General features: G+C 36.2%; 1 protein-coding gene across 1 annotated transcript in view; it reads right to left on the bottom strand.

Moving 5' to 3' along the window:
• Positions 1 to 1,644: 1,644 nt before the first annotated feature.
• The window catches only part of LOC138698272 (uncharacterized), a 64,936-nt gene continuing 47,967 nt past the window's right edge, over positions 1,645 to 18,613 (bottom strand). Inside the window, exons 6-7 of the mRNA XM_069824058.1 lie at positions 9,812 to 10,046; positions 1,645 to 5,614 (exon numbers count right to left, since the gene is read on the bottom strand). Coding sequence (XP_069680159.1) covers positions 5,554 to 5,614; positions 9,812 to 10,046 — 296 coding nt within the window. The 3' untranslated portion in view covers positions 1,645 to 5,553. The remainder of the gene's footprint in view (positions 5,615 to 9,811; positions 10,047 to 18,613) is intronic.

Below are 18,613 nucleotides of genomic sequence, written 5' to 3' on the forward strand. Positions count from 1 at the left end.
AATTGGTCATAGAAAACTTAAAGTATTCTTCAGAGCATATTTATTGCAGGACTATTTTGCTGTAGTGGATCTTAGTATACTGTTCATAACTCTTTGAAATATTTATGTAATGTGTATTTACTTTTTCGTACATATTTACCGCGTCAAATTTAAGAGAGCGTTGTTCATGGTCGCTAATAATGTCAAAATAATTAAATAGCCTAGGTCTTGATTTTCAAGAACGTAACATAGTAATTTTACACAAGTTACTCTTTTGTGAATTATGAATAGATTAGCATAGCTACTGGTAATTTCAAAACAAAACTGATCTTTTCTTCTGGAAAATATTACAACAATGGATCTAATAGAAATGTTGTATGCTGTTACTTCGGGTACCAATGAAGTCACCGCACTCACTATAGCTAAAATGTCAGTGAATAAATCTTATAATAAGTTTCGTTGTTAATAAAAAATTAATTTTGTGTATAATAACTTCGAATACACTACCTATAACTTTCCTGTCATCGTCAACTTTGGGATGAATATAGTTGCATTTTTCTGCGTTATATTTCAAGTCTTTATACTGTACTTCCTTTAAATTTAGTGCACATACCGTTGATGCACATGTTGACAAACAGTGGCGGTGCCGTTTGGAGGGTCTTCGATAGGCTAATGTTTAACCTAAGTTAACTCACTTTCCACTCCACTCACACAAATGTTAAAAGAATAGTTACAATTTATTTCAAAACACTTCTACAGCTATTTATTCGATACGTTATTTTTTGCATAGTTATCTGATATATTCTTTATTATGTAGTCAAATAGATACGCTTGTTATAGGCTAACTTTTATCCGTTTAATTTTGTCTTATTTATTTTATTATATTGTTCCGTTTATTTTTTCCTTTTGTGCAATAAATTTCAATTAAATTTTATGTTGTTCCATTCATTTTCAATTATGAACAATAGAGTCTTTAATTTTTCATTTTGTAGCATAAACTGTTTTTTTTTTTTCAATACCAAATTTCATAATTATTTATATTCTATTTACTTTTTCATTACGTATAATACATTGGGTTAGTTTGTTATATAGTACATACATTTTATCTTTCCACGCTGGTGAAAGTACAGTGTCGACGGCAGTGCACAGAGCAGCAGCAGCAGCCCGCACAGAGCACCCGGTTTTGGGAACATTTAACGATAACAGTCTGAAATTGTGAAAGTGCTAAAAATGCTTACCTATTAAAAGACGATGTTGAAAATGTGGAAAGATAAAATGTATACAACTACTTTCCTAATAATATTTTAATTTCTTATAAAAATCTAAATAGTTTTTTTTCTATTACGCTACTTATTTTTTAAGTTCTTTATAATAAATGTCATTAACTTGTTATACAGCCCGATTTATTTTTATTTATGTCTAAAGAATTTCATTAACTGTTCATATTGTTCCATTTCGTTTTTAATTTTGTATAACAAATTTAATTTTACATATTGTTCTATAACACTTTTAACTTTGCGTAACATATTTAATTAAGTTTTTTATTGTTTAATTTATTTTTAAATACATTTCTTAGTCTTGATATTGTTCGTTTATATATTAGCAAGTTTCATTAATAATCTATATCTCTCCATAATATATATATATATATATATATATATATTAACTTAATTCATTTTTAATTCAATTCATTTTTAATTTCGTATAATGCATTTCTTTAATCTTTGTGTTGTTCCATTTATTTTTTAATTTTGCATAATGCTTGTCAGTAGTTTGTTATATTTTCAATTGTGTAAAATAAATTTTACGAATTTACTATGTCATACCACTTATTTTTTAATTTGTATAAGTAATATGTGATTAATTTGTTTATATCTTCCTATCAGACTTTTGTATTTTCCATAGTACAGTTTTATTATTATTATTATTATTATTATTATTATTATTATTATTATTATTATTATTTAGCCTATATTATTATATATTCTTTAAACGGATAGGATTTATCACCCCTAGAAGATAGGGATGCAACTTGAAATTCAAAAGTGGCGGTGGTGGGTGTTAAGGGGTGGAACGAAAATTAATCAGCAAGCACACGGAATGTAAGCATTTACGTGGGTTTCAACATTTTCCTTCTCGATATATTTTAATATAGAATGTTAATTCTTAATTATAATTGAATTTGAGAATTCTTATTTCTTAGTGATGAATTTGTATTAGTTTTCTTTATTACATTTTATACAACTGTTAATATTAAAAAATGTAATTTACAAATGATCAGTTTCAGTTCCTTTTTACTTATTTATTAATTGTTTCAAGTGTTTTTAGGTGGTACATAAATGAAATTTGAATTGCATATTAATGAATACTAAACTTCTGGATCAGAAAAAGTTGCCTTCACTATTCCCATTATAATTTCAAATGAGAGGGGCCAAGGAGGAATAGTTGTTCTTGATCTAGTTCTCCTATCCGAGTGCTCCGCGACTGCATATAAAAGAAATTAAAACTTTCAAAGAATCACATACATATGATTTAAGTCATCATATAATATTTTGCTCGCAAACAGTAGAGCTTTCTGTTTATTCTAATATATTCTTAACGTTTAAAAAGAAAAATAATTCATTCGACAGAGTTTTGTTTAATATTATTATATTATGAAAATAGGCTTGAAACACAAAATGCAACTACTTCCATTTAAGTTGAATATAACAGTATTGATGGAAGATATAGTCATGTCGTAACATACATTGCACAATAAAGATAAATACACATAAAAATTAATGCAATAATACTAATAAAATACACATTAGAATATAATAATATTGGAAAGTCACAGTAACTCATCCAGAAACATTGAAAATAGTCATATCGGCAATAAATGCAATTATCATATTTTCAAGGTTCCCTTTATTGTGTGGACGACTGTGACAACACATTCATGATGATATGGAAGACAATGCTACACCACCAGTTAACTTTCATTGTTTATTATACAGCTGAAATAAGGGCAAATTTAATCAAGAACCAATAGTTTAGCTACATGGATTCAGGACAATCTTCCTATTAAATTTTTCTCATTTGGTGTGCAGCTTCGAAGCTTTTGCAGGGTTGCCTGATTGGGCGATATTTCGCCGTTTGGGCTGCATAAATAGAGGTTTTGCGACTTTCGCCATTTGGGCGACTTTTGCCTGGAATTTTGCGAAATTTGGGCGACACAGAAAAACCTCACGTAATCGTGTATTTATTTTATTTTATTGAGTAGTTCATTGCTGATACATCGCTAATCCAATCCAATGTCCGACATGAAATACGGTACTATAGTCACGTCGCTGTTATTTCCGGCGTGGCTCCGCCTCTTTGCTTACGTCCTAGTAAGAGTAGGTTCTATAAAGAATAGGTACATATAATAGTTCGCCATTTTAGTTCTTTCATTGCCAGTTGCGGTTAGCAGACGACGCTATTTTCCGCATCGTTAAACATTATCACGTCGTAGCACCTATGATAATCGCATTGTAAATTTTAGGTTTCATAGATAAATATCTAAGGAAAGCATAGAAAAAATTCGAAATCAAAATGTTTTTTGGGAAGGGAGAAAAAATTACCAACTTCGAAGTGTCATGTTCAAAATAGACATTGACACCTTCAAAAGTTTTTATATTTTTAACTTCAGATAGGAGTCAAGGCGAGAGAAATGTTTAGAAAGAATTACTTTTAAAAGTTATTCCTATTCGAAATCTGTACTGTACTAGTCGTAGTTTCCCAGTTACTGGGAATAACAAATGCGCGGACCTCAGTTTGCAGAGTAACAACTTAGGTCTGTTAGAACTGTGGATTCTCATAGTGTGGGGCGGGTCACCCCAGGCCCCGCGCTTTGTGGGACTCGCTGCCGGAAAAAAATTCAATCTGTCGATTACGTTCTTGTTATAATATTTAATGTGAGAAACTTAAAAATAAACAGCTAAGTGAATGTTGAGATAGCTTATGTATACCTAACGAAATCAATTGTTGACTATAATGTTAATGTATGTGGATCAAATGTTGCACTGTTGTTGAAGGTTTAATTACCGGAGTATCCAGCTGCATGGCTCCAAGTCGATTGTTACCCTTGATACTATTATTATTATTATTATTATTATTATTATTATTATTATTATTATTATTATTATTATTATTATTATTATTTTAAACAAATACACCTAAAATTTGTACTGTTGTAAATTCTCGTCTGCTTGCTGCAAACGGCAAGGAAAGAACGAAAATGGCGGACAATTATACCCAGCATCTATAGAGCCTTAGGAAGTCCATAACGAAATCAACAGCGAATGACAAGATGCACTTGTTTAAATGTAGCCGACTTACAATGTGATTGGCTGCCGGAAATAAGAGCGACGGGACTATAGTTATCATTGTAGACACGCCGGAACTTGTCACCGATCTTTGACACTTGTTTAAACAAACCTATAGTTTCTTCCTCGCCCCAGGAGATAGGCCTACTGCGTTTTTTTTCTTAATCTGAGGATCAACAATGAACCTTACAGACTAAGCACTGTAGAGAATTTTCTAGCAGTGTAAAACTTAAAGCAATCTAACTCTAGTTCTTGCTCCAACTTCATTCCCCATATATTTCATTTATTCAAAGGTGCTGTTGAGTGAGGTTGTTTCAATTTGTAGTGGGTTGTAGCAGTGACTTGTGCTATGCAAACATAGAGAAGTGGGGAAAATCTGAGAAGATGGATACAAAAATCAATGCAAAGCTATGCCATAAATACTAAATTGACAAAATTTATTACGTAGCTATGACATAAAACAACAATATTATAGAATAACTCTTCTCGGGTTCTTTGCCAGGTGAGTTGGAGATTTGCTTCCAAGCTTTCGATGGCTAGCTCTGCCATCTTCTTCAGGGGATAAAGTGATGTGAGACCATGTCTAGCCGGTATTATATGCAATAGTAGGGCTTCCCAGTCGGGACCAGCAACTAGCTCCTGATTGGCCACCGCTTCCACCAACTAGAATGCGCCTGGCGGTCGGGACAAGGAACTAGCTCCTGATCGGCCCGCAGCGGGAAGCCCTACTATTGCATGTATACCGGCGAGACATGGTCCCACATCACTTCATTCCCTGAAGAAGATGGCAGAGCTAGCCACTGAAAGCTTGGAAGCAAATCTTCAACTCACTTGGCTGAGAACCCGAGGAGAATTATTCTACATCAAAAGCCGGGAAAGCCTCAAGTCAAACAATATTATATTAATTTATCATAAAAACGCATAAGTTATATTAAGATTCTTACTTTTAAAGTAGAAAATTGGCGACATTGATCTACAATAGCACCAAGATTTGGCGACTTTAGGTAAAATCAATCTGGCAACCCTGTTTTTTAAGACAAAATTACTCTATTTTGTGAATACTGAAATTTTAATGCTATAAAGATGAATTTCAGGAATAGGTCAGTTCTTCAATCTTCTTGTAATCTTGTAGTGTAATTGTTGCGAAGTAGTTTTTCTTCTTGTATTGTTGTTTATTGGACAGATGTAAGTAGCCACGCCTCTGATAACTACAGCATTGTTGGTCAAATTAATATGGTCGGCGTACAGCCTTCAGTTTCATGTATCGGAACGCGGCCTGCGACACAGTCCTGTGGATGACAGAAGTTCATTACATTAATTTCAATAAGTTATTATTGCTACAACAGATGTAAGATAATAAGTTGATTTATTTGTCTCACATTTTGAACCATCAGTTCCCAATTAATATGAACTCTGATTTTTGGAACGAAAGTCCTTTAATTGCAAATGTGCGACAAGAATGGAATAATGAATTGCGTTTCCAACATATGTTCAGAATTTCAGTTAATTTTCTGTCTAGTCACAATTTTTAAATTGCTGTTTGCCTTATCCTGTTTTATTAATTATTAACAAAATTATTATTATTATTATTCCACCCCTTAACACTCACCATTTCTACTTTTGAATTTCAAGTTGCACCCCTATCTTCTAGGGGTGATAAATCCTATCCCTTTACAGAAAAGATAATAATACAGGCTAAATAATAATAATAATAATAATAATAATAATAATAATAATAATAATAATAATAATTCTATAGTGCTAGAGAGTCATATTAGTAAATTCCTCAGTAACTATGCAAGCTACTACGGTTCACTACACATAGATTTTAAAGTTTATAATATTACCATTACAAAGAGTTTTAGTGAAGAACTGTTTTCAGAACATGGGAGGAGTGATAGTAGGAGGAAGAAGAATGCAGTGTATAACATTTGAGCGTATTCCGAATCTCAGCGCTGAGAAATCTGATGGCATCACGGTGTTCCGAATTTCACCGATGGAGTCACTGATGCTCCACCGGTGTCGCACCGGTGCCATCAGCTTGCAGAGGTGGTGCCAGTCTCCATCAGCCGCCATCAGTGAATCTGATTGGTTCTTGTATAGGGCGGGAATTAGCAGACGAATGACATCGTGCACTGTTGTGTCATGGCGGTGTGTTCTGCTGTATTGTTTGTAATAAGCACAACGTAAAACCAATATGTTAATGACTTATGAGCGAACATGTCAACGGACCAGTTATTACTACCGGTTCAAGAAATAAATTGTTTATGCTCTCTTTTCTTTGAACGAGATGACAGTACGAAAATTTCGCATAATTTTGCTAGCTTAGCACAGACAACAACTTATACAGTCGCCATGACAGCAATCGATCCTTCCAGCAGTTTTGTTCTCTATTTCGCTGCAGCGTGACGTCATTGTTGTCCACCGGTCCAGTGAGATTCGGAATACGCTGTTTGCTGATGATATGGCGTTGTTAGCAGAAGATGAGGGGCTGTTAAGGAATATGCTAATCGAGCTAAATGACAACTGTGAGCTGTATGGGATGATGATAAATGCAAATAAGACGAAGACCATGGTCATAGGAAGAAAAATAAAGAAGGCAAACTTGCGAATTCTAAATGAAGCAGTAGAGCAAGTGAACATCTTCATATGCTTGGGATGTACTGTAAACAGTAACAAGAGCTGCTGCCAAGAAGTCAAAAGGAGGATAGCAGTGGCCAAGAAAGCTTTTAATAGAAAAAGGAGCATTTTCTAAAAGCCTTCTGGAAAAATAGCTAAGAAAGAAACTACTGAAGTGGTTTGTGTCAAATGTAGCATTGTATGGGGCAGAAACATGGACATTATGACCAAGTGAAGAGAAGAGACTAGAAGCATTTGAAATGTGGATATGGAGAAGAATGGAGCGTGTGAAATAGACAGACAGAATAAGAAACGAAGCTGTGTTGGAAACAGTGGGTGAAGAAAGAATGATGCTGAAACTGATCAGGAAGAGGAAAAGGAATGGGCTGGGTCACTGGTTGACAAGAAATTATCTTCTGAAGGATGCGCTGGAAGGAATAGTGAACGGAAGAAGATTTCGGAGCAGAAGAAGATATCAGATGATAGACGACATTAAGATAAATGGATCATATGCGGAGACTAAGAGGAAGGCAGAATATAGGAAAGATGGGAGAATGCTGGGTCTGCAGTAAAAGACCTGGCCTTGGGCAGAACACTATGAATGAATTACAGAGAGTCTGAAACGCGTAACAGGAAATGGTACCTACTTTATGACACGAATTTTTTTTTTATCCACGACAACCTGACGCTAAGGTTCTAACACTGCCTATGCCTGTTCATAACTGGTCACTAGTGTTGAAAGTTATACAATTTCATTTAATCTACAGTCAATTCATAAGTAATTTAATTTCTTTTGGAAAAACCGGAACATGCAAGCGTCCCGGCCGAACCTGGCGGCAACAAAGGGACACGACTCTGAAAACCGGAACTGTCCCCGGCCAAATCGGGACGTTTGGTCATCTTACATAAAGGTCCTGCTACATACAGGTTCATACATTTCAACTAATCTGTCTGGTGCCGGTAGTAAAGTATTGGCTGTCTATGCAATCACTTTAGATTCAGTGTTACCTCAGGAAAAAGCTGCATGTGGCAGCTGGTGATTGTGATTTGTGCAACAAGCTGGGTCGGGATAAAATCGCACTGTATCTTTTAGCATGTTTCTTAATGTTCAAAATTGAGGGGTTTGGGGGAAAAACCAGGCAGCTCCAATTTTTTTTCATTGTTGAGTTATTGCCGGACCATCGGATCTGTGCCCCTTCAGCGCTGCCGTCGTTCTTGGAAAAGTTAACTCCTGTACTCACTCCATTCCACCCGCTTTCTTCCCACCACGTTAAACAGCAAGCCACGAACCTTGCCGAATAGGGATGTTGCCAAACTTCCGTCAAACGGTGTCATAAATAACTGATCTTCCATGTTACAATATAATTTCTTTCAATCAAAATACATCTTGTATTTCTACATTTTTTAAACCTAAATCCCATGTCTCGAATCACTTTCCGTAGTTTTTCTGTCCAACCTCGGACATTATTGCTTCTCTCGCAACCTTCAGTAATTTCTTCAATTTTGGAACATCTTTCATCTACAAGAATTAGGTTCCCTTGGTCTGTTCTTCCCTGGTGATTCTAGCTTTTCATCTCCTGCACAGACTCTCTCTCTCTCTCTCTCTCTCTCTCTCTCCTGATTTTCTTTATTAGGCGCTCTGACCCGCCTTTATAAATTACATAAAAATGTTGTATTATATCAGTATTAGTTGAGTAAGTAATTTTAATACGTAATTAATTTAAATAAAATAAGTCTCACCTGTGATCGCAGCTGCTCTTTTTGTTGCCTGATTTATAGGAAACAGATATTGACCTATTTGTTTCTCTTCATCGCAAAATACTATTACGTACGTACTTATTAATGTTTCTTTCGCCACTCCGTGCTACAGTATTCATGTTGAGTTGACAAGTGCAAATAAACTGTCCCGCAAGAAGGCTCAAAATTGTGAATAGTGGGGGAGAGAAAATTGTGAATAGTGGGGGAGAGAAAGGGAGAGAGATAGGAATGCAGGAAGAGAAATGAATTACCGAGGCTGAGAAGGAATTAGGGTTCAGTTCGCATATCTTACAGGGGCACAGATCCGATGGTCCGACAATATTTATGCACAGAGGAAAAATAATACGCGCTATCGTTTGGTCGAAGAACCAAATAGTTCCAAGAATTACATTCACAGTTATAATGCATTTTTGACTTGCCTCTACTATACATGCTTATTGTTTGGCGGTAAGTTTTTCTTCATTATCACGAAAAGTACTGAATTGGAACTACCTGGATTTCCCCCAAACCCTTCAATTTTATTTCACTGTAATTTTTTTATGCTTCTTTACTTATTTATTATTTTCAACTATTTTACCTGGAAATCTAGAAAATGCACCTCTCAACACATAGATGACACTGAATTTCTATCACCAAATCTTCCATAATAGTACAGTCCTCAGAAGAAGAGGAATTAGAATATACTTCAACCCAAAATGCCACACAATGCTAACTTCTGCTAAATTCTAACATTGAAATTGTTATAAAATACTAAATTTGGTTTTTAAAGTGGTAATTTTTGTATTTTAAGTTGTTAATATCTCTACACATCATGTTAAAATATTAAATGTTCTGCAGTTGACTAAGCCTGGTTTAGGAATTCCTTGTGCAAATTAAATGTAAGGAAGTTGAACGTATCTAACAAAGAACATTTTCGACCACCATTGCTCATAAGGTCCATAATTTAAGAGAGGAGAAATCTCTTCTCATTACATTTCTAGACCCATAGATTTGCAATTCCGTACCGATATCACACAACTTAGAATAAGACTTGCATGTACAGTGCAAAAAACATAGTACAGTAAGTATTTTGTATGATGAAAAAACACTAGTGTAGTCAAAAAGTTTACCTCTTCATGAAAGCTTCGATCTTACTGTCAAATCGCTTATGACATGGGCACATTTTCTGCTTAGATTTGAAATCATAACAATCACAAAGACCATCTTTACACGTTGTGGAAGGATCTACTTGTTTCTTCTTGCAGTTAACGCATCCCTTTTGGATCTTGGCAATGCTGGAAAGCATTTTCTGTTTCAATGTTTCAATGCGTTGGTGATGCGATGCCACCGAAGGCACAGCGCGCTCTGCAAGAAACGTAAGAAATATTGATTACAATTTCTTCCTCGATACACTTTCACACATATCAGGCTACTGCTAACAATATTATTATTAGACCGCTAAAACAATAGCTGTGTTAGCACTTCTGAATTCAACGTCTTCTTTGGTTGTGACATTCTCATGTTAATGTCTGCAGTAATGACATATTGAAAATATTAAGAAATAAATCAATAAATTTTGTTACAACTGTTTTTTAAATACAGCTTTTTATTATGCCCGTTGCTTATTCCGAATGAAATAAAATAACTATATGAATAGCAAATGATTCGATAAAACACTATCCAACCAAAAACTGAAGTAGACCTACAATAAACGTTGAAAATTAGATATAAAGTAAATAATTAACATAACAGGTTGATTGTACAGTACCAGATAAAAAGTAATGAGCCTCTTGAACATTCTCTAAGTCCCAGATACAAGAAACTGCGCATGCTTAGAGAACTACTAGTGCGACCACACTAACAAAAATTTCGGAAAGCATGCGAACTAATAAAGGCGACGAGTGGGAGGGTAGGAGGACACACCGCTTACGATAGGTTGATGCTCTCTTGATCCCAGATAAGCTAGTGGGTAAACGTACAATGTGTGCAGTGAGTGTAGTGCGCTATTTACGTGATTGTGTAAGCCAGCGGTCTCAAGGTTAAAATTGCACTGGGCAAAGCATCGTTAGTCAGTGCGAAAGCGAAGGAACCCGATCGTAGAATGATGTAACCTTGAGAGCGCTGATTGTAACGCTTCTGTGATAAGACGTACACCTACATCACCTTTGACTCTTAACATGTTATTAACGTATTATATTTCACGTTAGTTATGTACATAATCCGTAGCGTGTGACACTGTGAGTGGTCTCTGCGTTAGGAAAATAAAAATAAGCTTTCTGAATGGATATAGGCCTATTCCATATACTGTATGTGTATTCATTCATATTTGGGAATGATAAATAACTTACTTGTACATTGTAACATTCATTTTAAAGAACCTCAAAATTAAAATTAAAAGTGTAAAATATTAAAAATGACGAAAGCTAATCAACTATACGAAATTGTATAAATAAACACACACAGATATACATATATATACATACTGTACATAACCGAAAATGGAGTTGTAGACAATTCAAATTCCTTTTTTAAAAAGATGAAACTCATTGAATCTATGCTCAAATGATATTCTAAGAGATCTAAGACTTTTCAAAATTTCACTGTATCTAAGATATTGCTGTTCTGTTAAACCAGATAACCCTTTAACGTCTCGGGTTTCAGCTGGACTTCCAATAACGTGAGCCTCATGATATATAAGATTTGATTTTATCATACATGTCAGTTATTAAGCTATCTTTCCCTTGTAGGCTTTTGACTAAGACGCAGTGATATCACTAAGAAAGGCTAAATCTTGTATCCATTCCTCATCAATAAGCTCTGGTACTGGGTGCTTAAAGACTGTCTAAAAATTCCTTTATTTCAACCTTATTAGTTCCACTCTCTGTAAACAAATAATCTTTTCCAAACTTCCTCGTAACGCATAGTTTTCAGATTTCATAGTTACTTTAGACAGAGTCATTTCTCTACGGACGCTAACGGAAAGCAATGTGTAAGTGACCGAGTCGATCTGTTCATATTACGCGGTGTTTGACATCACTGTCGCGAACGTATCCGAACACTTAAAGCGTATTCCGAATCTTACCGGTGAGCAATACGATGGCATCACGGTGTTCCGAATTCCACCGATGACGTCATTGATGCTCCACCGGTGTCGCACCGGTGCCATCAACTTACAGAGGTGGTGGCAGTCTCCATCAGCCGCCATCAGTGAATCTGATTGATTCTTGTATAGGGCGGGAATTAGCAGACGAATAACATCGTGCACTGTTGTGTCATGGCGGTGTGTTCTGCTTTAGTTCTGCTGTATTGTTTGTAATGAGCACAACGTAAAAACAATATGTTAATGGCTTATGAGCGAACATGTCAACGGACCCGTTATTACTACCGGTTTAAGAAATAAATTGTTTATACTATCTTTTCTTTGAACGAGATGGGAGTACGAAAATTTCGCAAAATTTTGCTAGCGTAGCATAGACAACAACTTGTACAGTCGCCATGACAGCCATCGATCCTTCCAGCAGTTTTGTTCCTTATTTCGCTGCAACGTGACGTCATTGATGCCACCGGAACGGTGAGATTCGGAATACGCTGTTATCTAGCTGCCCTCGTGAGGGCAGCGTTAAGGTCTATTCACACATTTCCGGGACGTGACGATGCTCTCCGTAACGTGGCGGCATCTTCCGAGAAAATAAAATATCGTCGCCTTGCAGACAAAGCGGTGCATTCCTACATCTCCGGCAACGGCATTCGCCGACACGTTCAGTGCTTCTCCGTGATCCTTGCCGGCAAAACGTTTTCGCTGGCCACTGATATTATTTTGTTTTCACGGACGTGAAAGACAGAGGGTACCGCACGCTGAGCGGTTGCCTTTTGAAGTAAGACGGTTCCCCCCAACCTTTTCTGTCCACTCGGGGGATGGGATAATCTCTGTTTCCGCTTTCTGAGGCAAACATAAACGTTTCCAATTCTCCCCTGAATGCTAACACTATTTGCAGTCTTTCTTAACATGTTCAAACAATTCACAAGTGTTTTTGTTTGCTGTTTGAAAGTCTTGTAAATTCCTTAGTTTTTTTTTACAATTCCAAGATAGCAATGATAGATGAACAGCAATGTTAAAGATATAATTAACTTTGAGGCACAATAACATTACCATGCCCAATCCCATATCCATCAAGGGAGTTATGTTGCAGAAAATCAAATCAGCCAATATTAGTAAGAAACATGCAGTGGAGTTGCTCGCAGCCTCGTATGGACACGAATTGTTACGACTTCCTCCGTACCACTGTGTTCTAAATCCTTTGGAAATGTTAAATGTTATGTTTTATTTAACGACGCTCGCAACTGCCGAAGTTATATCAGCGTCGCCAGTGTGTCGGAATTTTATCCCGCAGGAGTTCTTTTACATGCCAGTAAATCTATTGACATGAGCCTGTCCCATTTAAGCACACAAACGCCCAGGATCGAACCCGCAACCTCGGGCATAGAAGGCCAGCGCTATGCCAGGTCGACCTTTGGATGTAATCTGGCATCAACTAAAGTCTTATGTTAGGAAAAACAATATTACTCCGAGTTGAGTCTAGTGTGTTAACTTCTGCGTGATGGATCTGCAACAATCGGTCCCCATAATTGGTCCTCCTGTATTCAACATGCAATTAAAACGGAACTAATTATATGAAGTATGACAGGGACAGTAACCAGGAGAGATTTGTGGTTCATTTAGGAGAGAGTGACGACTAATAGAGGTAAGAGAAGCAAAATGTTGTCATATTTTATTACATATCATTTCAGATTTCGCTGCGGATTTAGACATGAAACACGGTGTTACTTTTTATTATTATTATTATTATTATTATTATTATTATTATTATTATTATTATTATTGATATAAGCATGAAACTATATTAGTTTGAAGAAGTTGACCGTACAATGGTTCTATAACGGATCTTTATATACACAGTAACTCAAAATTAACCATTCATTAATTCGTGATTGATTGAATGAAAGTACAATTTGTTGTATAAAGGCCCGCTCCCACTTAGCGGAATCGAACCGAATCGAAACGAAAAGTCTGCTGCCGCTCACATCTAGTGGAATCGAACCGAACAGTACTTTTATGTTTTGTTTTGTCATACAAAAGAGAATAATTCTGCACAAGATTTATTAATTTTTCTTCGTTCCTATTACATTGTGATTTTTGTTCTATTTCAGCAATAACTTTCAATAATAAACAAATTATGCCGCCAATAATGGAAGTGGTTTATTTGTTTTTTCACGAAGGCTTCACGAGAACTTACGATCATACCCGAAAAAAGACATTCTATTCCGGCAGTGGAATAAATATTCTAGCTCGTGAGTTCTGTTCTGAACGATTCGATTCGACTCGCCTCTTTCTATCTTCCATTTAAATACATTGTGAAGAGAAATTCTGTTCGATTCGATTCCGCTAAATGGGAGCGGGCCTTAGAAATAAACATAGATTGTTTCATACCCACGCCACCTGGGGCGAAGTCAATGTAAAATGTGACAACTGCGCGCCTAGAAATTTCCGCATGCGTCCCTTAGTGACCGGGGTGGACCGTAGTTCTTCTAGCAACAAAAGAGATCGACTGGGGATCCTTTGAAAAATCCTACCGAGTTACAACTGAACAGAAATGTGAGAACAGACGTGAAAAAATCATGTCGGAAAGAACGGATGCGGACAAGGAAAGTACCGTCACGTCCCGGAGATGTGTGAATAGACCTTTATTCCGGTAGGAGCGAGGTCTGCCCGATTAGCTCATGTTTGAGACAGCTGGTGTAAGCGAAAGCTATTGTGCTATGTCTTCGAAAGTGGAACCTACTATTCACAGCGAGGGCCGTGAGATCATTAGAAAAGTGATAGAGCATTGTGACGCAGAAAAGTCTTCCAGAACACTTAAATATCCCATCGAAAATGCGACTAAACGCGCTGCTTCTCTTACTGGGAAGTCCGAATCCACAATAAGTAAAATCAGAAAAGAATCGAAATTAGCAGATATTGCTGGTCACAAACTAACAAATCGCACAATAGAAGCCGTGAAGTGTGTAACAGTAGACGAGTGGAAAAACGCTGTGGCTCATGTAAAACGATTCGAAAGTGCTTATTGGGAACGCGATCACTTGATGCATGACGAAATTGAGCAACTTGTCATTAATCTTGGTGGGCTGGATTCCGATAGTGAGTCCGATTCTGATAGTGAATCATCTGCTTCCAGCCTAAATGTTCATTAGGCTTAATAAGCTATGAAATAGTAATAAAAATAATAATAATAATAATAATAATAATAATAATAATAATAATAATAATAATAATAATAATAATAATATAATAACAATATTATTATTATTATTATTATTATTATTATTATTATTATTATTATTATTATTATTATTATTATTATTATTCACTGCGGGCTAAAGCAAGGAGATACGCTATCACTTTTACTTTTTAACTTCGCTAGAATATACCATTACGAAAGTTCAGGATAACACAGAGGGTTTGGAATTGAACGGGTTACAGCAGCTTCTTGTCTATGCGGATGACGTGAATATGTTAGGAGAAAATCCACAAACGATTAGGGAAAACACGGAAATTTTACTTGAAGGAAGTAAAGCGATTGGGTTGGAAGTAAATCCCGAAAAGATAAAGTATATGATTATGTCTTTGACCAGAATATTGTAAGAAATGGAAACATAGAAATTAGAGATTTATCTTTCGAAGAGGTGGAAAAATTAAAAAATATCTTGGAGCAACAGTAACATATATAAATGACACTCGGGAGGAAATTAAACGCAGAATAAATATGGGAAATGCCTGTTATTATTCAGTTGAGAAGCTTTTGTCATCTAGTCTGCTGTCAAAAAATTTGAAAGTTAGAATTTATAAAACAGTTATATTACCAGTTGTTCTGTACGGTTGTGAAACTTGGACTCTCACTTTGAGAGAGGAACAGAGATTAAGGGTGTTTGAGAATAAGGTGCTTAGGAAAATATTTGGGGCTAAGCGGGATGAAGTTACAGGAGAATGGAGAAAGTTACACAACACAGAGCTGCACGCATTTATTCTTCACCTAACATAATTAGGAACATTAAACCCAGACGTTTGAGATGGGCAGGGCATATAGCACGTATGGCCGAATCCTGAAATGCATATAGAGTGTTAGTTGGGAGACCGGAGGGAAAAAGACCTTTGAGGAGGCCGAAACGTAGATGGGAGAATAATATTACAATGGATTTGAGGGTGGTGGGATATAATGATAGAGACTGGATTGACCTTGCACAGGATAGGGGCCGATGGCGAGGTTATGTGAGGGCGGCATTGAACCTGCGGGTTCCTTAAAAGCCATTTGTAAATATTATTATTATTATTATTATTATTATTATTATTATTATTATTAACAGCATTATTCATCACTCATCAGCAGCAGACGTAGTAGTAACTTGAAGATAACCGTTCAGTTTAGTTTAATGTGTTGCGCTATTCTACAGTAGGCTACTGTAAACTTGACTGTACGGTCTCCTCTCCTTCATTCCTTGCGAACCCAGGTCGCCCCTGACCACTCCGCTCGTGACGCTCTTACCTCCCATCCCGCGATTGAATGTTAACGTGGTCGCACATATTAGAGCACATTTACACAAGCGATCGCTTTTTACTGAAATTCGTTATATTTATGTTGTTATCACAAGCTACTATATACAGTCACGAAGCTTGAGTTGTGAGGGTGCTAGGAACAATAGACTGTGCTCGTACTATTTCGCATTGTCTGTAATGAGGCGATATTAGCGATCCTAGTGGTTAGCAACTATCTATGGATGCATATTTACTACGTATTGAGCTTCGTGACTGTATATACTAGACTGTGGTGTTATCGCAAGCCGTTCTGAAACGCACTTGAAAAGATGCGAAGAAAATGGACTTGGTGTAAATAATAGATGGACTTATTAGGCCTATAAGTCGTGCTGTAAAGTGTGAACATTTTTGGGGATATTGACATGCGCGCAGACAAGCCTTCCATCTCTTTACAGAGTCCTGGTACCGATGTTTCACTTCGTTTAACGAAATGTGGAATAATTACATCTTAACTTCTGTCAGTTATTATTAGGCTCGACCTGCTTTCCCCATGAAAACTGTTCATATTGGAAGATAGTTTGTCTTTCTGAAAAAAAATAAAAATAAACACAATTATGAAAGAAAGAAACAAAAACGTGTCCCCCAAAACTCGAACAAGGTAAGTTACATTGTACCTAGTCGTAGGCCTACTTGTTAAAAATGTTTGCACTTTTCGTTTCATACATTTATTACTGCTCTCCTCAGTTTCCTAGAACGTTTCTGTGCTGGGACCAGGTGTAAATTCAGGTTTTCACAAGGTCTAATTGCATTTATTACATTTTCCGGGAAGGTTACAGTACAATTCATCCACCTACTGTTCTTAGCTAAAGCTTTCCTAAGAGTTCGATTACTTTCAGTCCATTAAAAAAAAACTCTATAAATTGTCTACAATAATATCACAAGAGACCTGAGATTTCCCGATAAATCCACGATCGAAGCGAGTGGATTTAACTTATCTGGGAAATTTCAGACCTCGATTGACATTTGTTAGGACTATTTCGTGAATAAAATAAAAATTTAAACAATAATATATCGCTAAAATTCGCTCACAAAATGTTAACAATTACATATTTATGAATACTTAACCTATTCGGACATTGTTAAGTTGAAATAGATGAATATCGATTACTGGAATAAAGAAATTGGATGTTATTCAGTAATGCCAATTGAGAAAAGCAAAATACAGGTTTAACAATTTTAATTACATGTACTGCGCTTTTCTCTTGTTATTATAACAGAAATACATTTTCATTATCTGCTGAAATCATAATTTAATTCAAACATTTTATAATATAGTTACAAAATAATAACCTGATTAATACATTAATTGTCCCGCGCCGTGGCGTCGTGGTCTAAGGCATCCTGCCTAAGACTCGGGTTACGGAATGCGCGCTGGTTCGAGTCCTCGTGGGGGAAGAAATTTTCTCACGAAATTTCGGCCAGTGTATAGGACCGGTGTCCACCCAGCATCGTGATGCACTTGGGGAGCTACGATAGGTAGCGAAATCCGGTTACGCAAACTAGCTATAACGGCTGGGGGGCTCATCTTGCTAACCACATGATACCTTCATTCTGGTTGGATGATCTGTTTTGGCATGTGGTCGTGAGGCCAGCAGCCGGCTGGTCGGTCTTGGCCCTTCGTGGGCTGCAGCACCACGGATTATTATTATTATTATTATTATTATTATTATTATTATTATTATTATTATTATTATTATACATTAATTAAATGAACAATTGTTATGAAGGAGTGTCATTTTCTTTAGATACAACGGACATGGAATTCGAAGAGGAAGATGTAGATGTGAAAGTAGGATTTCGCACATTATTTAGTACAAATGATTCATATTCAACGATTTACGGTGAAACAGTTGGCGATACTGACTAGACTAAAGTACGACCATGCGATAAATTGATAGTGGTAAATTGAGCTGAAAAAATGATCGCGATATATGACTGTGATTGGTTGAAATTCGAAATCATTACACTTCATTGGTCGAAAATTAATGACGTCATATAAACGAAAGAGTCATTAATATTTCTTACAATGACGTAATGTCAACAATGCAGGTGACTAAATATCGTATTTCTTCAGTATGTAGACGAGAACTTGTTCTTTTATTTCAGAAAAACATCTTTGTTCTTGCCAGACATATTCAATAGAAAAGCTAAGACCTGTCCTGTGGTCGAATCATATGTCGTGACTATATCACCAATAGGTATAGAGGAGGAAAATAGATTTTAACCTGAGATGAACTTCCATGTAGGTAGATTCGTGTGACACTGACCATCATGAAACAAACTC

Source organism: Periplaneta americana, chromosome 4 (genome assembly GCF_040183065.1).
Source record: "Periplaneta americana isolate PAMFEO1 chromosome 4, P.americana_PAMFEO1_priV1, whole genome shotgun sequence".
Lineage (NCBI taxonomy): Eukaryota > Metazoa > Arthropoda > Insecta > Blattodea > Blattidae > Periplaneta > Periplaneta americana.